The sequence below is a fragment of the Solanum dulcamara genome, chromosome 1 (genome assembly GCF_947179165.1).
Source record: "Solanum dulcamara chromosome 1, daSolDulc1.2, whole genome shotgun sequence".
Lineage (NCBI taxonomy): Eukaryota > Viridiplantae > Streptophyta > Magnoliopsida > Solanales > Solanaceae > Solanum > Solanum dulcamara.
The window spans coordinates 76,936,842-76,962,795 of record NC_077237.1 but is presented as its reverse complement, the minus strand read 5'-3'; the positions used below and the strand labels follow the sequence as shown (position 1 = coordinate 76,962,795).

At 33.5% G+C, this 25,954-nt stretch overlaps 1 protein-coding gene and 1 pseudogene across 3 annotated transcripts; both read right to left on the bottom strand.

Annotated features, from left to right (window-relative positions):
- Positions 1-1,078: 1,078 nt before the first annotated feature.
- On the bottom strand, positions 1,079-16,363 carry LOC129902708 (GBF-interacting protein 1-like). Of its 3 annotated transcripts, none has more exons than XM_055978114.1 (10): positions 15,949-16,363; positions 13,819-13,862; positions 13,383-13,515; positions 11,833-11,962; positions 10,113-10,702; positions 9,518-9,806; positions 3,211-3,481; positions 3,019-3,102; positions 2,361-2,816; positions 1,079-1,539 (listed from the first exon to the last, which is right to left on the bottom strand). In XM_055978114.1, exons 1-10 carry the CDS (start codon positions 16,121-16,123, stop codon positions 1,204-1,206), a joined length of 2,508 nt encoding a protein of 835 aa, XP_055834089.1. In that variant the 5' UTR covers positions 16,124-16,363; the 3' UTR covers positions 1,079-1,203. The 3 variants fall into 3 exon arrangements, with proteins under 3 accessions (XP_055834089.1, XP_055834168.1, XP_055834246.1); XM_055978193.1 differs by having other exon boundaries at positions 10,113-10,699; XM_055978271.1 differs by having other exon boundaries at positions 11,833-11,956.
- Positions 16,364-18,142: 1,779 nt separating this feature from the next.
- On the bottom strand, positions 18,143-22,612 carry LOC129894299 (uncharacterized; annotated as a pseudogene).
- Positions 22,613-25,954: the final 3,342 nt, after the last annotated feature.

Here is a 25,954-nt window from a genome sequence, read left to right as displayed (position 1 = left end):
TCCAAGTCCTGAGCCCCTCTCTCTCTTGCTTTCGCAACCTTATAAAATTTCCTATCCCTACTTTTGTCCCCTAGCTCGACATACAAGCACTCGAAAATAGCCGTCTTAGCAACTGTAACTGCTAACTTAACTTTTGTCTTCATGGTCCTATATATTTTCTTAAGCGTCCGCTTCTCTTCTTCGTCCACGCACTCCACCAACTTTGAATAGGCAACTTTTTGGCTTTCACTTAGCCTTTGACGTGTCACTTAGCCTTGCAATGTCGTAGAGTTCCTAAGATATTGCACCTGTCACTTAGCCTTGCAATGTCTTAGAGCTCCTAAGACATTGCACCCTTATTCATTCACATTTATTACGCAGTTTAACAGTTTAACGTCCACCTAATCAAGATCTAAATAAAACAAAGAAAAGAATACACTCAAATTATATTCTACCTTTCCTTCATTCACCATCAATAGAGGGAAATGATTTAAGAAAAAGAGAAATAACAAAATTGGTAAAGTTAAAATTAAGGATCTATATACATTTTGAAGATGAGAACTATGATTTAATAATGGCTTATCTAAAATATTTATAAATAATCAATTGGCTAAAAATAAATTAGATACAAAAAAACGTATAAATCTAAAACGGGTTCAAAGTGCTCAAAAGTTTTCTACTATGATTTTCATGTGTTGCTACTTCTCTTTCATGAAAAACTTCATCTTTTTAAATAATTAGTTTTAAAGACTCGTATATATATTCTAAACAAGAATTGCATTTTGCAAGTTTTGTTTTTGATGATTGTACCCATATAATCATTACATAATTTAAATCCAAAAATATCAAAAACATGCAAATGTATAAAGCTTTTAACTTAAGTTTGTCAGGATATGCATGAGTTGGTATGTTTTAAGAGTCGTCCTTTCGTAGAGGAGAAAGTGCACGATTAAGCTTGGGATAAAATTTATAATGTGTTTGATTGTCAATATAAATTTATCCCATGATAAAGTTATACTATCAACCGAACACAATATGTGTTGTACCCCACAAGGAAAATGGGTAATGTGGGGCTACTTGACAATGAATACACCAAACAGGGGAAAATATTAACATTGAAGCATTGATTTGGAAATACTATGTGCTTCTCATTCCACAAGAAAAGGAAAATCCTATAGCTAAAGTAATCCCACATAAAATAGGGCCAAAATTAACAGATATTCATCAGAAGTTCCCTGTCCAATTCAGATGACCCAATTGAGGTTGCTGATACGCACCCACTTGAGCTCCAGGAGCAGCTGCAGCCATACCAACCCCAACATTTCCAGCCATGGCACTGCCCATATGATGAGGGTTAGCCATTGCAGCAGGCTGAGGTGGATGATACAAGCCCGGAAACTGCATATGGGATGATTGTGCAGCAGCAGCATTGAAAGAAGCATGTCCACTGTGAGATGGGAGATACGTGGCATGAGGAGTTTGCCCAGGCATGCTGTAGTATGATCCTGACTGCATAGTAGAAATATCCCTTGGATTCATCCACATTTCAGATGTCTCTGCCTGTCAACCAATATTCAAGGACCATATCAATATCAAATTAGCACCCTCCATAGCTGAATGTTTGTGAAAGATGGTAAAAATATCTGTTGTTCTAACAGCAATAAAACATCGTTCAGTAGTCTACACATTAACACACTTCAAAAGGAGGAAAATGTCCCGGTTCTACATAGTCCTGCCTTGGCATTAGCAGAAATGACAAGCAGCCACATATTTAAACCAAATGAACAGGCATTTGTTTTTAACCTTCGTTAGACTGCCTAAGCTTAAAAAGCTTAACCACTTTACTTGAGCCAAACCATAAAACCACAAGGAACTCTGACTAAACCATAATTTGAACCCTAAGGAACTTTCCAGGGCCAACCCAGGCACAATTTGATATATTATTGTCCATGCGGGTTCTCTCGATTTCTCTCCCCTTTTTCCCAAGTACCACAAAAATTGTTCTCTGTAGTTTCCTCTGTTCAGCACAATCCCTTTGGTCTAACCTCCCTCAAGACCAAGGGCTATTTACAAAATAAGATTAAAGAGAGCAAGATAGTAGTGCGATTAAGATATTACAGACGTTCCAAAGGTTGGTCTTAGGATGGGAAAAGAAGGCAGTGGAATCACAATAAAATACTTGCTGTAAGGAAATTAAAGAAAAATCTGACCAATAATGTTATATAGCATGGATACTTCTACGAGACCACTGACTTTTTATTTTTATTTTCTTTGGGATTAGGAATGAAGGTATGGCAATGGGTATTGTTGTATTCCATAAATATCAGACTCTGAAAAACTGTTGTTAAATCATAAAAGTGAAAGGAAAACTGGGTATTCACCTGTGGATTAGGAACATAAAGATTACCATCCTTGTACTTTATCCGAGATGAATCTTCAAGACCTGTTGCACTGCCAATTACACCAGGAGTGTTTATAGCATAGCCAGTTGGACTAGTAAAACTTCCAAACCCTGAAGCACTGCCTGTGGGAACAGGCTTGAACTGCTGGATTCCATACTTGAGTCCATTTGCGCTAAGATGGGAGCCACCACCAGGCATCAGCAAGTAGTTGCTACCGTTTGGTGGATGAGGATAAGCAGTGTTACTAGAATAGCCAGGCATAGCCATTGGAGGAACATAGACAGGAGAGAAAACATGGCGGTATGGCATAAGATTAGCATAATGGGAAACATGAACTTGGGGATACATCTGGGTAATTGGTTGATGCTGTTGTACTTGCTGCACCATTGGAATTGACGATACAGGCATGCTATTTGCAGCGTGTGAACTGAGGGCCTGAATTTCAGAAAACATCAAAAATTGTAATATTACAGAATAGAGTCAACCTAGAGTACAAATGAATTCATACATGAACTCAGATAAAAGTCCAGCAGTGTGATGATAATATGATGGGATATATCTCTGAGTCAAGACCACAATTAGGCACCTGAAGAGAAGTGAGGCATAATGATTGTTAAACAGTTTAATTCAATTTTACCTCCTGGGAACCCTGGTCGCGAAGAGCTTCATCTACTGCAGGTCTAAAATATGGTATATCATACCCAGTTTGGGGATCGTAGGCCTGCTTGCATCCCATGCAAAAGCGCAAAAATAGAAGAGGAGGAAACAGAACATTAGAAATAATACCACAAACCGAATTACATGAAAAACCAGAAAGAACAAAACTCACCGAGAAACTTGATAAATTAGAAGCATCTTGCTGCTGTTGAGACTCTGGGGGAGTATATGATGCACAGTTATCTTGAACCAACCCAACTTCTGCATAATTACCCAAATCCTCGGGACTTGAAGACTCTCTATTATCTGCCAGCTTCTGATCTAAAATTACACCAGATCCAGGAGAAGTAGACCCTGGATTCTGGACGCGGTCATCAGCCAAATCTAATTGCTCGCTCCTAACAGGATCCTCAGTGGAAGATTCAGAAACCAAAACTGACAGTCTACCACAAAATTTGAATCATTTCCAGAATCAGTGAAACATTCAAACTTCAAGGGGGAAAACAAAAACATCTGTCCACAATTTCCTATTGAAAGACAAAAGTAGTTGATTTGAAAACAGAAGCATCAAGATCATTGAATACATGCATGTATGACTACTTATTACTGCATATACAATCTGGCAGATTACAATGGGTATTTTAGGCTGTTACATTAGCTTGCTAAATAAAATGACAGCCTTCTCCATTCCCTTCTATAAGGATACTAGTAATGACAGGCCCAAGTTCTACCTTTAATATTAAGTTGATTTTTGTAATCTTCCCTTCTTACTTTTGTTTGTTATATCTTGTTAGGTTAGGGAAAGTGCAGTTCAACATTTTCTGAAAGGATAAACTGTAAATCATACTTATCGAACTTAAGAGTCTAATAGCCACCGTTAAACAAAAAATTGCAAGTGTACTCATCAAATTGTCTTCAAGAATATTATAAATAGTCATGATAGAAAAGCTTGGTTAAGCAATGCAACATTGAGTTGCTTTTTATTTTGGAATTTGTTTGAAATGCAACATAAAATATCTACTTATCTACTTTTAAAATAAAAGGAAACAAAGTTACTCTTCTTCTACCTTTCAGTGATTAGGAAAGACGTTTTTTTACTAAGCATGTCAGAACACGTAATTTAATGATTTCATACGCTAGAAAAATTCAAATAAGTTTCTAAACGTTATACGAATAAATTATGTGTATTTTTATATTAAACTCAAGTAATCAATGTAACTTATAACAAATTCTCGTAAATGTACTTTAATCATTTTTTGAGACTTCTTCTTTAATCGAGACTAAGACCATGGTACAATCAAACAAAAAGGGGCATCCAAATGGCTCTACTCTATCTATGGTACACTCTTTTTGCACCTAACAATTTTCAAGTCTTCTGTGTTAAACACTTATCTTATTTTAATTTATGTGTTTTATTTACTTTTTTCATTTGTTTAAATAGAAATGTCACTTCCTATATAGTCTCAGACCCCACTTGTGGGATTTCACCGAGTATGTTGTTGTTGTACTTCCTATATTTAGCAACTCTTTAATTCCAAGATCCACATATCATGTTTAATATCGTAAGCTTCATAGGGCATTTTGGTACACTTCACACATCTTCAATTTTATTACCACAAAATTCGAGTCTTTCTTATATTGCATGTACATTCAAACTAAGACACATAAATGAAAAGCTGAAATAATAAACAAAATACATGCGACATATTAAAAGACCAATTATAAATAGTACTTCAAAGTAGGTATCTTGATTCATAATCAAAGCACATGGTTTGATGAAGTTGTTGAAATATTAACTAGTTTCATTTGGGTATATTATAGGCTTAATACATACCCAACCCCTTAAACTTGTCAGGATATTTCAAAGTAGGATATTTCATTTAGACAATCCAATTAAGCTTTGTTTCAACTGAACACTTCAACTCCTAATAAAGGATTCCAATTAGATACTTTTGGTTCAAATATTTAAAAAAAAAAATGTGTGCGGTCTCATTCATGTATTAGGTAGTTAAGTTAACCACATACAATATGTCATTTCATTTAATTATATGAATTCACCTCAATAAGCTGTAAACTCCCTTTTACAACTTGAGGTTTAATGCGTATAATTAAATGAGACGACATATTTTACGTAGTTTAACTTGACTATCTGAAAGCCGAATGAAAACACGCACAAAAGTCTTTTCAAAATTTAAATCGAAGTGTCTACCTGGAACACTTTATTAGGAGTTGAAGTGTTCAATTGGAACAAGGCTTAGTTCGAGTGTCTAAATGGAATATCTTCGCAAGTTTAAGGAGTTGGCTATGTATTAAGTCTATATTATACTCCTAATTCACATTTAAAGGTATTTTGGACATTTGGGGAATTAAATATGTAGCTTTCTGGGGATTTTAATTAAAAGAGACTTTTGAGTTATCTATTTGAGGATATAGGACACAAGTTTTAAAAATTGGGTAAAAGGGACTCTAGTATAATTAGGTATTAATGAGTTATGCTAATTTAAAAAAGAATATTTTTATACACCCCAAAGTTTTATTATTTACAAATAGGTCCAACATATAAGAGGGTTGTAAAAAACACCTAAACAACTTAGGGCTGTTTAAATATCTTCTGGTTGTTTGAACTAAACAACTTTTGATTGTTTAAACAACTTCTGGTTGTTTGAACTAAACAACTTAGGGTTATTTAAATATCTTCTGATTGTTTGAACTAAACAACTTTTGGTTGTTTAAATAATTTTTGGTTGTTTAAACAACTTTTGTTGTTTGAACTAAACAATTTAGGGTTGTTTAAATATCTTATGGTTGTTTGAACTAAACAACTTTTGGTTGTTTAAATATCTTCTTGGTTGCTTGAACAACTCATGTTTATATAAATATTTACAACATATCCTCTCTTCTGTTCTCATCTCTTTTCATCAATTTTTTAATATAGTTTTCACAATCAAATCGGAGTGAAGAAAAAAATGAGAATGACAACATCTGAAGAGGAAGAAGATGAAAACACAAAAAGTTTAAACAGAAAGGGAAAAACAGAGAAGGAAAAAAGTAAAGAAGTTAAGGAAGAAAAAGAAACAAGAGCGTTAAAAAAAATGAAGAAAAGAGAAGAGAAGAGGGAAATGAAGAACAGAAGAGAGAAGAGAAGAGGGAAATAGAGAACATAAGTTTAAAAAAGTGGAGTAAATGAATGAAAATTAGGGTTTTATTAAAAGTTTTTGATCTTTTAATTTTTACCCTAAACTTTTAAATATTCTAATTCAACCCCATCTCTTCATAATTAACATCTAATTAAAATTTATATAAAAAAAAATAAAAAAAATACAAATCCCCTATCCTTCATTTAACTCTCAAAGGTCCCTTTTACCTTATTTTCCCTAGCTTTCTCGTCCTCTCTTTTGTTAGAGAAAAAAAGGTCTAACAATTGACAAATTGGTCTTTCAACTTTATAGTTAAGGGCTTCCCACTTTCATAATAGATTAATAGTAGAGAAGCATAACAAGTTTTAATAGAGAATCACATACATTGATCATATGTAAATCAAAATACTTTTTTAAAAAAATCTTCGTGTCAATTAATGTGCATATTACAAGGTGATCGATACACATATCAAGTTGATGTTATCGTGGTCAGATACATTTTTGAGTCATGTATCACACTGGCTAATAAATTTGGCTTGACACTACATGTTTTCTCCATATATAGTCCATTCCTGATTATTATTTTCTTTTTGCTTTATACAAAGCATCAATAATAAGATGACAGAGAATTTAATAGTTTGAACCATGAAAGCAACTCAATGGTTCGGAAAGGTAAGAAATTGGCTGTGACATTTTCCCTAAGCAATGCTTCTATTTACATAGCATTCCTAACCTAAAGTTGATCCAAGAATTCATCTTATAGGGTGAGACCAACAATGTTGGATCTTGTTATGACCAACAACGTGAAATTATAATCAATATGGGTATGTTCATTCCATGAATGTACCTTTCCAAGAATAGATGTGTTCCTTAAAATTGACAACACCTTTTCATAAAGAATAGGTGTATATCTTATATATGTCGGGCATTTAAGTTATTTAGAAGGGTAATTAAATATTCCATACTAAGTGAAAATTTGTGAAGCGATGCACACCCATTAAGAAAAACACTAAAGGACATAATTTAAACCATATTTTTCACTATTGCCCTTTTGTTTATTCCCAAGTAGTGCAGTTTTTCTCCTAGAAAATATAAAACTTCATTAAAGGAAAGGGAAAACCTAGAAAATAATTTAAACATTTGTCTTGAACTTTGAACAATTCAATTATATTGAACAATGAAAAGAACTTCAAAAATTCACTCAATATGGAATAGAGGGAGTAGAACTTTTTAGTTTTGTTCTCATTTTTAACATGATATAGATAGTTTTGGAGTTCTCATTTTGAATATAATAGATAGATGGATCATAGAATAGATAGATTAGAGAGCATGACGCCCAACACAAAATGTGGATAACCTTTTAAAAATAGATTTCACATTATTAGACAAATAGTTAATTAGTTTCTTAATATTTACTTTGAAATTGACTAAAAGTTCTGTTATTAAATCTTTCCTTATATAAACCATGTATGATATCCCAAATTTTAGGACTTCAACTTGATTAACATGTATCTTATATAAATCATTCTTACAAGAGCTACTTAATTAATTATTAGTATGCTTTTATTATTATTTTGTGCTTGTTTGCAAAATATTCAACTTTGAAATTGATTAAAATTTGTGTTATTAAATCTTTCCTTATATGGATCATGTAGGATATCCTAAATTTTAGGACTTAAAATTTAATTTTACCTTATATAAATTATTTTATTACATGGTTGCTTAACTAATGCTTTTATTTATTGTGCTTATTTGCAAAATATCTAAAATGAAAACATAGTCTCATTATGTCACACCCCAACTTATAGGAGTCTATGATTGGCACTCAATATCGTTAACTCGCATTGAGCGAATCGCTCTTATCACATTTACCAAGTACTATCCAAGTGCAAACACGTGAAATTCAAATCTCAAATGCAATTTTCCAAGTAAACTTTACTAATTCATAATAAGATAATTAAAATGTTCATATTTCCTTTTATTGTCCATGTTAACATAGAAGCCATCCATTATATCTATGAATCATCTAAGAACAAAATGAATCAAATGAACAGTTAAATACAAAGTTCCATTATTTCCTAGCTAAAATGTACCTTAATTGTATTCATGATGGAATAAAATATTTCTTTATGTGATTAAACACATCAACAAAGATTACATTTTGCATTAATTTTTTAAATGAAAATAATTTAACATTTCATATTGCAAGAAAACAAATGAATTTACAAATATACTTTATCATTTGGATTAAGCAACAGCATCCCAGTGTAATCCCACAAGTGGAGTTTGGGTTGGGTAGGATGTATGCAAACCTTACCCCTACCTGGACAGCAGAGAGGTAATCCCACATGTGGATTAAGATAGTTTTTAAAACTGAGGTTATAAAAAATACTGATGAGAAATATGATAATTTTATCAATGAAGTTTTTAAAAAGATGACAGGATGATTACGCAAATATAGTCTAGCGTAAAGGTATGGCTAGTGTGTTGTCTAGTATGATTCTTCAACTCAGCATCAACAATGGAAAAATAGTAGCAATGTGAATAACAACATTTGGGCTGAAATGTTTAAATAGACAACGGAGGTCGTCAGAAGTACACAAAAATAAACAAAGAACTGAGTTGGTGCTGATTTGTGGGGCCCAAACTTCTGCATTTTCCATTCATGACATTCATGTGACATCAGCAACCGTAATACCTTTTTGGCCATTGAGAAGAGGCTCATACATTCATAAATTTAGCAAAGTGCACCAGTGCATTTACCGTAAAAAGTGCAAAAGGAAGGGCAGAATGAGACTTTTTAAAAAGGACTGCAACTAGATGCATAACAAGTAAAAGGGCGTGATGGGAATTAGATAAAAATCTCCTGGCTTTTAAATCTCTAGACCTCACCGTGCAATATAGCTCAGCCAGAAAAACAGATAATTCCAAAAGTACACCTACATTGGCAAGCATGTTGATGGGCCCCTCTGTGCTATACCATCTTATAATTTGTAGTATAGTAAAGTAAAATATCCACCTTCACCATTCCTTCAAATGACTTTTTTTTTTTCATATTTGGGGGGAGGAGGGGGAATATCCATTGACCACTCTTTTAATTTTACGGCACTGAATATGCATGCACAACTGCTTGGTCCTGTCTAATTGCCTAGAGTGATTCCGTGAAATATATATATAGCCTGTTAAAATGTGTCCTAACTGAAATTATAGCCTTCATTCCTGCATATAGTTTGATAGTTGGAAAGGAGGGAATACTACAGATGTTGAAATCCCCCATATTCAAAGTTCACAGGAAAAAACAAATTTACCAGGACAGAATAGTATGAATTATACATCACTAACCTTGATGACTCAGTCTGTGATTCTTCTTCCAAATCTTTCGCAGATTTAAATTCAGCTCCAAAGCTGCCAAAGGTCAGGCGACACCGGTCAGTCTCAGAAACACGAATATGCTCAGCTATGATCACGTTCTCTGAGATGTTTAGCCTTGACATCTTATCTTGCAACTGAAATCCTTCGTTTTCCAAGTCTTCTGACTTACTGGTTAAAGAGACACCTTCAGAAGGTTTTCCAATAACCCCGGGATCTGTAACACTTGACTTCTTTGTTAACTTAGGCTTCCACTGAACAGCTATATAAGGACAAAAAAGAAAATGTAGTGAGGTTACCTAGAAAATGAGCACATGCAGAAAGAGCCAACATAGCACCATTCGGAAACCATTTATTCACTAAATCAGATGGTGATGGTAACTTTCAGGGCACTTCCCCCCCAAACCCCCCTGTTCCCTTTCTTCTTATTTTACTGCTTACTTTAACCCTATTCTTCAAGCATGAGTAGGAATTGAACGACCTTTTCTTTATTAGGATGCCCCAGATCCAATTGAAATAATAGCAGCAAGAAAAAAGAGAAAGATACATATTAAGATGAAGCGCCTACCTTTCTGATGACCCGCAGATTGATGCGGTCTGTTAATATGTTGATTTCCCGAGAGAGGCCTGTTCATTGGCAAGCTGGATTTAGGGGAATCAGATATTGCACTCTGGTCACTTCTAGAATTCGAGCTCAAAGGTCGCAGTGATCCTTTAGAGTTACCACCATCCTGTCTGGCCTGCTCCATGTGGGAGTTTGAAGATGACCTGCTTTGTGAAGATGAGGACTTGGCAAAAGTTTCAGTGGACTGGCGACGAGCACCCACCACCCCTACCTCACGTCTAATAGCACCAACTTTTGCAGCTGGTCTGGAGTCAAGAGATGGTACATGAACGGGATCTGAAAAGGAAGAATAAACCCCAATGACAGAATTGCTAGATGATGTAATAGAATGTGGCCGAGAACCATTTGGCTTCACCCCTCCTATCTGTGAAGCAGCATTTGAAACAGATGCATGCATTTCACCAGACAAACCTTGACCATTGGTACTACTTAAATTAGCATCATTGGAGTGTGTATGTTGAGAATTCCTATTTGGAGCTTTAGATGAACGACTCCCAGTAGATAGAGTATTGCCAGAGGTCCCTTTTGAACTGCTGCGAAGTCCAACAAGAAAAACATATACATTACTAGCTTAGACTCGCACCTTATACCGTATATACAGCAAATGCAGTAAAAATGATCACAAGAAGACAGAGAAGATATGTTGGCACTGCTGAACCAAAAAACTTTTAGGAGTTTTACGCTTTAAAATAATAGGTAGAAAAGCAAAATTCAAAGGTACATGAATAGAGGTATGATTCTCATAATAGTGAGGCACAGTAATATTTAAGGTACAATATATCCGTGAATAGAGAATGGTCAACGTTGGTCGAAAATCAACAAAAATTAATGCAGCTACACGATAAAAGGTAGACATGCATTCAATTTGAGTGGAATAAAAGGATAATACTCAATATGTGACACCGTCCTCGGATATCTTAGGAAAAAAGTACCAAAAAAATGTATTAGACATTACATAGATAGCGAATCATTACACATGCAATAACAACAGTAAACAAGCATATGTCAACTAGACTATGTTACCTGTTCAACTATTATGTTAAAATTTGAGTAATTGCCTGTTCAACTATAATTTTAAATATATTAATCCCAAACTTCAATATTTCTTAGTGTTCACGTCAGTTGTAGCAATTAATCTGATTTAAGATGGAAATGGTATATTATCAAGGTAGACCCATGAAAAAATAACTGAGAGAGGGGTGGGGTTCAATTTTACTTAAATCTGAAGTGCACAAAAGATTGAAATACGCAGAACTGACACAGAGGTTACACATACATGAACATAATTGGCAAGCCTATATTTCCACTAGCCCCAAAGCTATGCCTAAAAAAATAAAAAGCAAAGGGAATTTGGGGGGGAGGGGGGGGGGGATAGCTAGTTACCATAAGAGCTTGATCACCATTTGACTCAAACATCATTATATAAGCCATGAACATTGTAGGAAATACACCTCAACTTCCAAAAAACATCTCACGGCATTCAATCAATTCCAGGTCCACCCTTTAATTTAACAGCTCACTGATATTGTCTAACTTAGAAAATGAATATTTGATCAAGATATCATGTGGAGGTCAATGTACTATATTTACATTACTTTGATCAGCCAGTTCTCTCTAAGTGTGGAAAGTATTACTGTACTAGAAACAAGAAAGCACGATATACCTCTGTACAGAAGAATTTGAAATCACTGGTTCAGCAGATGTAGAAGTCTGGACAGCCTTTACCACTCTATTGACATTTTGGTTAACTCTATTATCTCGCACAACACGGAATTCTCGAGTAAATCCTGCATCTAGAGATAATTGGCAATCAAATTGCATACCTTAACATGCCTCAGGGAACAAAGTCAAACAACTAAGAAGTATGTTATAGAATCACCAGAAATTAACTGAAGAAAGGGAGATTTAGTTATCATTAGTGCTATTGTCAAAAGATGCACTTGAGGAATGCTTAAGCTGAAAAAGTGAAACATTAAATGTTTAAGAAATATATTGGAATATATTATTAGATAAAACAAAAAAGAAATATGTTTTCAATTAAGAAAAATTAAGAGTTCCTCAAGTAGTCGGAACATCTTCATTAAGAACTTAAAAACTACATTCGTGCATTTGCACTACATTGACATGGATTTTACTTCTTATGTGATTTTTTTTTACACAAGTGCTAATTAATTTTACCAGGAAACGATAAGAGAATGGTTTACTTCATATACATTTCAACTAAATTACAGATTTTATCTTCTTATTTTAATGGACACTACATATTTTTATCTTTGTCCATACAATTCTTGTTTGTATGTGTAGCTTTTTTTGTCTTTTGCATTACACCTACATATACACAAACACACACACAAAATGCTTCTCAGTTTCTTTACTAGAGTCTTCAATTAAGCTCTGCACCTAAAGCTCCGGTTGACATAACTTTTCTGCACTTTTGACTTTTTGACATCAATGACTGGTAGTTTTCTTTTTCTTAACAAGTATCAAACTATCAATGACTTGTAGAACAAAAAGAAAATGGTCTTCAGTAAAAATTAAGAACACCAACATATTCACAGAAGATGCAGGGTAAGCAGGAGAGTTGAATATAACAGTCTCAGCTCGCTGATTAGAGCAGGTAGCGGCTGGGTTTTCTAATGATCTGCTGTATCCTAATTCTTATTTTTAATCAGTGCAACCCCGATGTACCCTGTTATGTTTACTTATCAAAAAGAGTTGAATTTAACAGTTGGGTTGTGTAGATCAGTCAACAATTACATATTGCCACTAAAAGCACTTGCGACTGAGATTGCAAAGACCTTAATCCCTGTCTCCGCCCAGATATATACTACATGTACATCTGATGACCCACTTAAGACATGGTTCTCTGCACAAAATCGAGCATGCACAAAGGGAGCTTCTTCTTACAACTGATGCACTTCAAATGCCTTTTCCTCCACCAATAGAACAACATTTACAAACATCTAGAAGCTTTTGGGTTCTTTAAAACAAAGATGCCTCTATAAGAGATCATCTTTCAACAACTAAGGGTGTAAGTATTCTATTGCATTGCAAAAGGCTCAATAACCTCCCACAACCAGCACCTCCCCAGGAAATCTAGGACCTTAAGGTACTACAAAACATTTTTTTGATAAAGTAAGGTATTTCATTCATAAAAGGGCATCAAGACTAAGGTAAGCATAAGAACATGAATCTGACATAAGATCAAATTACCAGGTAAAGCAATTCGATTGTAGCTCCCTCTTCGAATATTATGATTGATATGTGTGTTGGCCCTCATTTCTTGTGCACCAAGCTCTGAATAACTTCCATTTTCTGGAGCAGTAGAATTTTTATACCCATGGTTCTGAAGCAAGACGAAAGATAGTTTCAGTTAGAATTAAAATAAAAAACTGTAGTAAAATAAAAAAATAAGTGCAGTCACCAGTCAACAATTATACATCGATAAGAGGACACTATCAATCTTAGAAATCAACTTCAACAAGAGAAAGAAACATGCAATTTCCTTGCAGTTCGAGTAGAATTTGACAGATTTACCCAAAAGAAAAAGTATCAAATGTTTGTCTGACAGCAATGGACATCAAGTATACTAATCAGCCAAGCACATCACATACGAACTAGAACCACAGAACAGTTTGATAACATTTACCTCTTTCTTTCTGTCCCTTTTTCGCTTCACCTCATGAAATGGATCTGAAAGCAAAAACTGAAGCATTAGACACGCTTCACATCAGAGAATGAAGAAAAAGATGATTTTTTTTCTGGTGAATACAGATTGTTCCATATTGGAGGATACTGGGTAAAACCGGCACCAAAATGCAGCAATCTCACTGGTATCCATCAGAAGACTAAAACCGAATAAAACTAATAAATCTGATGGAGTAAAAATAATCCATGGGCACATCAGTTTTCTACTTTTCTAGGAAGAAAAGTTAGAATATGATTAAGTACAACAACAACAACAACAACATACCCAGTGAAATCCCACAAGTGGGGCTGGGGTGGATAGAGTGTAATACAGAGACCTTACCACTATCTCATGGAGATAGAGAGGCTATTTCTGAAAGACCCTCGGCTCAAAGTAACAGTCCCAATAAAGGGAGAATCACAATATAATATATATATATATATATATCATAACAGCTGAAACGAAAGGCGATGCAAATTCTATAAGACAAGCACAATATCAATATCAAGATAATGGGATAATCAAGGGCAATAAAAACACAACTATAATGGCACGCCTAGACCTAAGACCAACCCTAAACCATCACAAGGCAAGACAAACATTCTACCCCTGCTAGCCTTCTACCCTTACTAGCCTTCTATATACCCTAATATTATTTCCTCTGTAAGTGATTAACTTTTATGTACTTACAGAGGAAATAATATTTTACCATCTTATTGGAAAGATCCAACAACAATTCAAGAATGGATTGATAATTTGAAAATTTAGGAAGGTACACTATATTGCATGCCCTCTACCTTCAAGTTGTAGAGGTAAGGTCTGCGTACACTCTACCCTCCACAAACCCCACTCTGTGGGATTCCACTAGGTATGTTGTTGTTGTAAACTATATTACATATACAATGACATTGTATATAACTTAAATCCTTATAACTAACACCACATCTCCCCTTTCTAGTGCATGTTTATAATTACAGTAGCCCATGATATCTAAAATTAACTTGCAGGAACCTTACATCATCGATTAAGAAGTACACAAATGAGCAAAATAGTCGAACCTAACTGTAACAGAACCTTGCTGAATATAAAACCATTCCAAGCAACAATAGTACCAACAACAACCACATACCAAGGTAATCCCACTGGGATCTGAAGACGGTAAAATATGCACAGACCTTACCCCTACCTCGCAGAGATAGAGAGGTTGCTTCCAATAGATCGTCGGCTTAAAATAAAACATTTCCAAGTTTTTTTTTTGAAACAAGTAACTTAAAACATTTCCAAGCATTTTGAAAAAGAGAACACAGAAACAAAGGCAGTAACACAACGAAATAATGTGAAATGAAAAGAACAGTAATGAGAACAAAATAATGTGGTAATCGAAGCGTAAAAAACACAGGTGATAACCGAAATCGAAGAATAAAGAACAACGAGAATAGTGCTATTACCCCTGGTAAGAAAGAAGGTCCAAATACGACCACCAAGCCTATCCTTTTACTGTAGAGAAGGCTCAACTACCAAACAACCTTCTACCTTAATACTTGACCTCCAAACCCTTCCTGCTCTCCAAGACTTCCAAAAAAGGCAGTGGCCGAAGCACCAAATTGACAGTAGATGCAAGCTCTAATAAAGAAACATATAGTTGAAAATGCCCTTATGCATTTACATTAAATCCTTAGACCCTACCCATTACCACAAAGAATTTATGGGTTCAGAATCCAATCATGGCCTCTCACAAAACCCCTACTACTGGGCAGCAAACGCTAAACGGGATGCAACACCAAAAAGTTAGATTTGGTTATATTTTGGCCCAAAAACAGGTTTGAAACAGCTTTTGGGATTTGAAAAACTAGCCTCCCAAAAACTAGATAAAACAGATATTTGGCCCAAAAAATGCTTCCAAAATATATGGCCAAACAGGTCCTTGCTTGTACTAATTTGATCAAACAAAATGCAGCATAATCAAGAAAGCAAAAGAACAACTATTCAATCACAAACTATTCGAAATAGGCAGTACGAATCCTCTATACCCATTCAGCTCTAATTGAGCATAAACCAATAAAAATAACAAAAAGGGGTCAAATAGAACACCTTGATTGAGCAATTTCTGAGCAGTTTCATTAGGGTCCATGTTGGTTTCTTTAAGAGCTACATATATATCAGCATCAGAATGATTTCCAACGACTTCCTTGATAGATTCTAGTATTTCCCGTACGCCGGCAGATAGAACATGAGTCCCACTTTCTGGTTTTGAATTCGATACCATCTCCAATCACTACAAGAAGAAGAAGATTTGCTGCGTACTATTTTGAAAAAATATATGCGAATGAGTGAAATGCAATCGATATTGAAGTAGATAATCAAAGTCTTGTACCGGTGATTGAATGAATTGAAAGAAGACAATTTTGTGTTATGCAATCATTTTAGGGTTTTTGCATTCGGTGTGGCGGAGAAGAGAAGTACAGAAGAACGGCTCATGAGGGTTTTAAAGAGTGTCTTAACTTTACCATTTTGATTAGGGGTTTTATTTGGTGTGATTATATCCAAATTATTGCCTATTAATTTATTTTATTCAAAGGTAAAAAGTTTTTTTAATTAAAAGCCATAAAGAGTTATTTATTAAACTTTGATGGTATTAATGTGCAATTTAATATACTTGAGTTGATGGTCTATTTGAAATAGTCCTTTTACTTTCGGAAGATGGGGTAGAGTTGTGTATATATTATTTTTTTTAGACTCTACTTATGAAATTATGCGGAATATTATAGTGGTGTTATTCAATATATTATTTCATTGATTGGTTCTTGTGAAGGTTAAAGATTAGGGTGGATGGAAGGAAGGTTAGTGTACTTCTTTCTTATTCTCAAAAGTGTTAGTATTATTTTTCTTGTTTTTTTTATTACTACATGTCAGTCTTTAGTTTCATTATTTTATTTTCTTGTTGTTGCTTTTGCTTATTATGTTGCATCTATTCATCTTTCATTCAGTCAAGTGTCTATCAAAAACGGTCTTTCTATCTTTCCATAGACAAGGATAAGGCAGAGGCAAAGATAAGGTATGCGTACACTATATTCTCTTCAACTCCACATGTATTACATTGAATTTGTTATTGTTGATGTTCAACATATTATGTACTTTATCTATATGAGTTCATAATACAAAATTGAGAAAATTGCATAATTGATTTTGTTGGCATATAAAAAAAGGGGGATAATTTTCATAAATAGTTATAGTTTGCACCATAGTTATGAATAGTAGCTATAGTGTGCCTAATTACTATTCATAACAACAGTTTTAGAGAAGAGAAAAATGAAAGATTTTTATAAAACTCTAAATAGGGATATGTTAAATAATTTTTGAAAGTATCACTAGACTATGCATATATATATATAGCTATATTTGCTTAGTTATGTAGTTTTTTCTAATTTTATAGACCTCCCATTAGGTCTAATTTTGTAACACTAAAATTATGTCATCTTGCTTTTTTAGTCTGTTTCAAAAAGTTGTTTCTTTCACGATTAAATTTTTTTTTAATTTCATTATTTCACATGTCATGTTTCAGACCACAAATTAAATGATATTTTAGTACATTATATATATATATATATATATATATAATACTATAATATTCAAAGGTGTTCTTTACTAAAATTTCATTTCAAGTCAAACTATGACAAACTAATTGACACAAAGCAAATAACACTTAATTCTCTTATTTTAATTTCTTTGTGATAATTTATTAAATATATTTATCATTAATATAAAAAAAATTATCTGATTAGTTTACCTTCATCAAATACTGTTTTGTTTAAATAATTCTATAACCATCTTAGAACGTAATCAAAGAATCTTTGGTTGATGTCGCAAATGCGATGTGCAAGTCCCAGACACAAATTACGAATCCATTTGTTGATAGAATCAATTCAAATATTTTTTTGGTGGCTTTATCAGGGATTCATTTTATTTTGTGCCATGAATAATTGAGATTTTTACTACAACTTCAATTAGTTTTAATACCATATTATCAACCTCATTGGTGACAAGAGTAAATTTCATAAAATGACTCATGACATTTTTATGAACTGAATGAGAAGAAGTATAACAACAATTAAAAAGTTTGATCACCATTTCAATTTTCATATGGTTCCTCAAACACCGCTCAATAGTAAAATGTTGACAACTAGGGTTCAAATGATTTATTAAAATTGATCGGTCAAAAATTCCATCTCGTTTACTTGCACAATATTAATTCTAACAGAGTTTATTTTTTTACACCTACAACACCTCAACCAACATTTGGATTTCTTTCCTTGTGTTTTCCGCTTTTCCTATTTGTGTAGGCATACTCAGGACTTGCAGATGCAGTGGGACTTAGCAAGCAATTGCATAGTGCAACAATGGACAACTTGGAGCCTGCTTTGGGGATGCAAGAATGATGCACATCTACAGCACTGGAACCAACAATGGGCAACTGCAACAACATCCAATTTACACAAATCCAATACACCTTGCCTTATTTGTTAAGCTTGATATAGTGTGTTTGTCAACAAGATACAACGCCTAAATCTCCAACATCACCCAAAAGGGACTTCATACTTCTACAACTTGGAAAAACTCGATATGACAAGACTAAGAAAGACAAAGATGAAATGAACGATCTCGATCCATGGAAATTGGAAGGTTCGTATACTTGTTCTTCTTCAATTTAGCTATGTATGTAGCTTAGTTGAATAGGACTAGTGTAGGCTCTTTCTTGTATTCACATGGAAGGGGAGAGTCTCCCTCATTTACGTTTTTCTTAGTTGCATTGTATCGAGAGGAGTCCTCTCGTAGGTTAACGCTTTTCTAGTACTTAGGAAGAACTGTATTGTATCGGGGATGAGTTAATCGACCTTAGTAGGTTGACCGACTTATGAACCAACTTAAGAACGGAGGTAAGGTTTATGTCCCCCTCTTGTATTTTCTGTTTTATGTATAATAAGGCTTGGGGGTGTGCGGCTCAACCCCTGGCTGTGCACGAGAGGTGGGAGCCTCGTGTAGGATCTGTTCCCAAAAAAACAGAGTTTATTTTTAAGAATTATACCTATTGTAAACTTGTTGACTTGAAATTCAAGAAAATAAATATGCTTGAATTGTAGCAAGCATTACCAAAACAACCATTATCTTATTCTTGAAAAAATAGATAGATGTCTAGCAAATGATGAGTGAATAAGTATTTTTATGCAATCTTAACTTATTTGGCTAGAAACAATTATGATTCTTATTCTTTTTTTTTAAAATGGTTCTTTTATTATATATTATTCAAATCAAGTATGAGTACATCGGTAATGAAAGATGGAGGATTAGTATCTCACTCCATGAATCAGACATAGAAGCAGATGCTCTAGCAAAGCAACATGATTTATTGATTTCTTAATAGTTGACAAGAAGAAAAAAATAACTCTTTGATAAGAGTTTACAATCAAAAACTAAGGAATCAAAATAAGAGTAGTTCACCAAGTTTTCTTCGAGAGGTTGCTTCACAAGTAGATTGTCAGTTTTCACAATCAGCCCTGTTCTACTGAATCTTTCATTTATCCAAATAAGAGTCTCACACACCTCTATGATCTCGACCAATAACAGGCTAGAAACACGATCTATGAATTTAACTTTTTCAACAATAAATTGATCCAAGTGATCACATAGCACCATGCCTATCCAAGCTAAATCTGTATGGATATCATAAGAGGCATTAGTATTACATTTAATTATGTCTAGCAGAGGTCGTTCCCATTTAATAATCATATTATTTTGCGGCAGCAGATCCCTCGGCCCATAAACTGGCACTCCTTCATTTCTTCAGCTCCTTCTTTGCATGGTACAAAGTGACAGCAAACACACTTTATTTATCATTCCAACATAAATTATTTCTGACTTCCCACAAGCTCCACAAAATTATATTGCTTTCTCCATTTTTATTTTTGCAGTTCTCTTTCTTTGCTCTTCAAACCAAAGCAAATATATTCTAGTACATCATGCCAAACAAAATTTGATTGAATCCAACATTATTTTGCAAATGACAATCTACCTAGCAATGTTTCACATTCTTCGATGTGTACAAATATCGAAGACAGATTGAACTAGTTACACATTTTTTCTTGAAAGGCTCTCACAAGTAGATCGATAGGATATTTCTTAAAGCTCTCCATATAAAGTTAAGCATCTTAGAAGGTAATGAGATGCTCTAGATGAATTTCCAAAGTTGTTGGTCCTACGAGTTAAGTGCTATATTTTGACTATAATGGCGATGATACCCACTTTTCACGGAGTATAATCCTTTGTTGTCCAATTTCCATATCCAAGTATCTCCTCGGGGCTTAATATTCAACAGGATTTGTCTAGCATCCTTTATGTCAACATCATTAAAGAGAGCATACAACAAATTCAAATCCCATCCTTTTGCACCTTCATCAGATCTGCTACAAATAAACTCTTACTCCCAAGAAAATTAGAGCTTTCATCATAACTTGAATTCTTCTTAGCCTGCTATGGGTTGATATAGACTCTTGTTGTCTTTCCATCCTCAATACATCAGAGGCATCTTTGTTTCAGAATTTGCTTAGCTGCACATAAGGCTCACCATACAAAGTTAGGATTTGAACCTAGTTTCTCATGGAGGAAATTAGATTTATGATAATATCGAGCTTGAAAAAGCTTACTCACGAGAGCCTCAGTCCTGGTTAATAGATTATATCCCATTTTAGCAAGCATGATAAATATTAAAGTGATGGATCTCTCAAAATCCCAAACCCCTATTCTCCTAGGGGACACAATGTTTTTGCCAAGACATCCACATTATCCCTTGATTTTTCCCTGTTCTCGATTTCCACAAAATTCCATTCATGGCTCGCTCAATAGGTTCATAAGTTGGAATTTATTGAACCACTGTTTTGAGAAAAACTTCTCATCCCGCTCGCAAGAGACTAGTACATTTCTCACTGTTTATTTTTAAGATTACTCTATCTTGAATATAAAAAAAGACTGATGTTTTGCTTCTTTCAACCACTCTCGACAAGCCAAGATACTTTCCAAGAGCATTCACCTCCTTAACATGAAGGATATCTGCAATTTCTTTCTTCACACTTTTATTAGTATTACGGCTGAAAAATATATCATATTGTTGAAAATTTCTCTGTTGGCCAGAGGCTGCCTGATAAATCTCCAAACATAACTTAATAGTATCTGCCTCAACCTTTGTTGCTTTAAAAAAATATAAGCACCATCCGCAAAAAATAAGTGTGAAATAGATAGTGCAAATTTTAACACCAGATATTCGCTTCAACAATGCTGACAAAGCCTCCGCGACTATCAAAAATGGATAAGGTGATACAATATTACCTTGCCTCAAGCCTCTTCTTGGAGAAATATTTCCTAACTGCTCACCATCATGACTAAATTGATAAGTAACTATGGTTACATTATGCATAACTTTATACACCCACTCCAAATAAAATCCCATCCTTATTATTATTGCTCGTAGAAAATCCTATTTGATGCGATCATAAGCATTACTCATGTCCGTCTTATCTGTAATGTATCTTCCTAAAATGAATGCACTTTGGACCTCAGAGATTGTTAGATCCATACATCATTTCATTATGTTCGTAAGGGCATTACAAGTGATTCTAACAACATTACAAAGGGAAATAAGCCGTAAATCTAAAATAAATTCAGGTTGTTTCTTTTTTCGGGATCAACACAATATTAGTATTGTTACTTCTTGGTGCAGGTGAATTATTATTCAAGCATTTCATAACTGTCTTAGAAATATCATCTACAACAGTACTTCAAAATGTCGAAAGAAGCTTAAATTTAGTCCATCCGGTTCGAAAGCTTTAAACGGTGCATGTTAAAGACTGCCATTTTGATCTCTTTAGCTGTAAAAAGGCGCTTCAAGTCCTCATTAATTTCATGAGAAACTCTCTTCTCAACAATGTCAATAATGAAACTAACTGGACCTGTTGTGTCTTGAACAAATTGTTGTAGTAATTCATAATAAGATCGATCAATCCATTCTCTCAATCAAACCAACTTTCAAACTCATTTTTTAATTGTGTAATTGTTTTCTTTTTTTGTCGTGAGGAGGCCATAAGATTAAAATAATGGATATCTTTATCACCACTCTGAAAGCCAAAATTGTTTGGCTCTCTCCTTCCAATAATTTTCTTCTTGCCTCAATATGATTTCATAAGTATTTTTGGCACTAATATAGAGAGCAATGTGACTCGGGTCCCTATTACCTCTAAGTCTCTTCATCTGTGTCTTGCAATGCCTCATCTTAAATTGGAATTGTTGTTTTTTCTTATGACCCCTGATTTGTGAAAAGCTCTGGTGTTCAGTTTGAGATGTAATATGTTTTCCCTTTTCTCGATTTCAACCTTCTTTTACTGTATCCTTAACATCAATTTCTTTAAGCCATGAATTTTCAAAGCGAAACTTCACTGATGAATATCAAATGATGCTTATTCCTAGGGAGATAAAAAACATCATATGGTCATTATAAGCAATTTTCATATGGTACACTGTAGCTCTATTGAATAGTAAGCGCCAACTAGCCGTTGCAAGGGCTCTATCCAACCTCTCTCTGAAACACACCCCTCCGTACCTCTTGCCTTTTCCCAAGTAAATTTACTTTCAATATATCCCAAGTCATGTAATTCACAAAACCCATCAAGTCGCCAAGCCGGTTGTTGAATTCTTCCCATCTTATCTCCATAGCTCAGAATATCATTGAAGTCCACTACAATGCACCACGATAGTTGAGATTTATTCTTCAAAGACTCCAGAGTCTCTCAAGATTGCCTTCTACAATTTGTCTCGAGGCAACCATAGAAACTGGTATAACAAAATTCAGGAATGCCTGTTATTCGCACCTTCATATCAATAAAATAATTTTGAGAATTGATTACTGAGCACGTTTCCTTTTCTCTCTATAAAAGGGCTAAGCCACCACCTTGTCCTTCTAAATCAACAACACTCGAGCCTTCAGCCTAAATTAGCACAAAGTTGTAGTAATTTAGTCTTGTTTACTTTAGTTTTTTGTAAAAAAATTAAGTTGGGCTTCTTTTGTTGGACCAAGTCCTTTAATTCGAAAATTATACATGGCTTTCCAAGCCCAAGAAAATTTCACATTAAAGAGCTCATTGAATTAGGCGGGTTTGAAGATCAAAACCCTCTATGAACAAGTTTTTTTTACCCATCAAAAGGAATTAATTTGCCATCTACGTCATATTTCCTTCTTTTCTCTAATGACGTCAATCTCTCATCGTCAAACTCTTCTTCCTATATATCTTTTCCATATTTATCTCCACTCCTTATAATTATCTCAAGATTCTCGTAATTCTTTCTATTATTAGCCACACTCTCATTCGCACAATGCACACCATTTTCTCCTTTCTTTTTCCCTTCTTCACTTCCCCATTATTTTCTTCCTCATTCCCTGATTTGTTTTCCTTTTTCATACCTAATCCGTCTGAAGAATCCGACTGATAATCCTCTATTCCTTATCGTGCCATGCACCTCCTGCCGATCTACTCTCCGGCCTAATCCATCGCATGCAAGCCAGGGTTGATTATCGCTATTCAGCACACAATTTTGGCCCATAAAGAAATTGTACTTTATCAATTTTTGGGTGATGATTTGTTTGGAGCAAAACTTGTCAGTATGACCAATCAAACCACAAAACAAATAAAAAGTTCCCAATTTTTCGTAATTAAATGAAATTTGCGCACATCCATCTCCTTGTTGCCTAATTTTCATTGATCGTTTAAGTGATTTTTGAATGTTAATGCTCGCTCGTATCATCATGTAGTCTTTTCAAATTAAACCATATCATGATTTTTTATATCGTTTTATTTGAAACTACCAATGGTATTACCAATGTCTCTGGGAATAACTCTAATATAGCAAATTATATACTCTACAATTTTAGTTGAGAATTGTATCTATTTGGTCACCTTTCACTCAAGTAAGATTTTATTACCTATTAAACATATAGAGTGAGTATCACTATTCTTTGTCAGTTTCTTCTCCCTTCTTCTTTCTGGCATCACTGATATCTATCAATCCCAGAAACAGAAAATCAGAAAAGGAAGAGAAGCTTAATCACGAAGCTCAAAAATCAAAAAGGTTATTCCAAAATAACATATTCAAAATTGAACTGTTGTTAACAAATAAAATTCATCTCTAAAGAAACATCAAGTATATGAACAGAGATACTAAATAGATTTGAAGTTTATTAGTCGGTTCTGAATTAATATTTTATACTTAATTTTCAAAATAAATATAAGATCGGAGTGAAAGTCACTTATTCAACTAACAAAACAAAATAAACTTAAAAATCAATGATTATTATAAATAAAACACTACTAGAAATTCAATAAATATCAATTAATTTTTGATCAGCTGAAAAATCGACTGACCTCCATCATTTTTTAACTCTAAAAAAAAAATTCGATTGAGCTTCAATTTTTTTTTAATTGTAGATTATTTAAAAGTTAAAAAGACTGACTGAGATTGATTATTTATTTATAAAATTTGACCAATAAAGTTCGATAGATTTCTCACTTTTTTGGTATCACTAGATTATTCATATATAATACTTATGTTTGCTGAATTATTTAGTTTTTCAATATTAAATGGTGATGTAGGTGAGGTTTTCAAAAAATACAAATAATCTATAATTTTTTTTAGATTGGTGAACATCTGGAATAACTAATAAATTACAGCTTTATTGTACAAAAATTTAAGTGCTATCTAAACCATTTCATTCATGACATCCAAATCATTTCAATTGTGGTATTCAAAACTATTTCAATTGTGATACACAAACTATATAAGATACTTTAATCATAGTACTTATTTAAAATAATTAATTACTCAATATTGTAAAATATATACTCTACATTATCAATTTGAGGGTCGATACTATTTGAGCACCTTTAATTCAAGTAATATTCTGCTAGGGCCGCATATCGGTCGGTTCGGTTCAATTTTTGAAGGTTATCAATTTGAATTATTGATTATCGATTTATAGACATATCAAATCGTTATAAAGATATTGGCTTATCGGTTTTGATCATTATCAGTTCGGTTATCAATTTAACCTTTAAGATTTGACAAAAAAAATATTGAATATCACTTAGAAACAAGGTAACAAATCAAATGAATCATACACATGAGTTGATAAACTGAGTATTGCTCAAAAACAAATGCAAAACATTGTAGAATAACCAATAGTTTGAGACAACAAAAAATAAAAGTATGAAAACTAAACCCTAATTGAAGGATTTATATATTGAATAGTAATAAATATAAATTATTAAGTTATTATCGGATTATCGGTTAACCCGTTAAGAAAAGACCTTAAACCGTTAAGAATCAATAACTTGATAATAAAAAAAAATTAAAACCATTATCGAAACTGCTAAACAAATAACCCATTATCGATAAACCAATAAAATAAATTCAATTCGATATATCGATTTCGATTCAATTTTGAATAGGCCTATATTCTGGTACCTTTTCCGGATCTCTTTCTATCAGCACCGTATGCACTAAATCTAGAAACAAAAAAAATTTAAAAGGAAGAAAAGTTTAACCACAAAGATCAAGAATAAAAAATTATTCCAAAACAATATATTTAAAATCGAACGGTTATTAACAAACAAAAACCACCTCTAAAAGAAATATCGAGATATGGGCTGAGATTACTAAAAAGATTTGATGTTTATATGATTTATGAATTTTTATATTTTTAAAGGTATTAGGTTTTAAATCTGAAACAAACTTAAAAAAACTAACGGTTATTATAAATAAAACACTACTAAAAATACAACAAAGAAATTAATTTTTGATCGGCTAATAATCATCGACCTCCACGATTGTTTTATTACTCTAGAAAACAAAAAAAAATTATTGAGCTTAATTTTCTTTTAAAAATAAAATGAAAAAGGACCTAAAATACTCCTCAACTATGCGAATTGGTACAAAATTACTCTTCGTCTATCTATCGGACCAAAAATGACCTCTTATTTGTCCTTATTTTTAACGGCTTAAA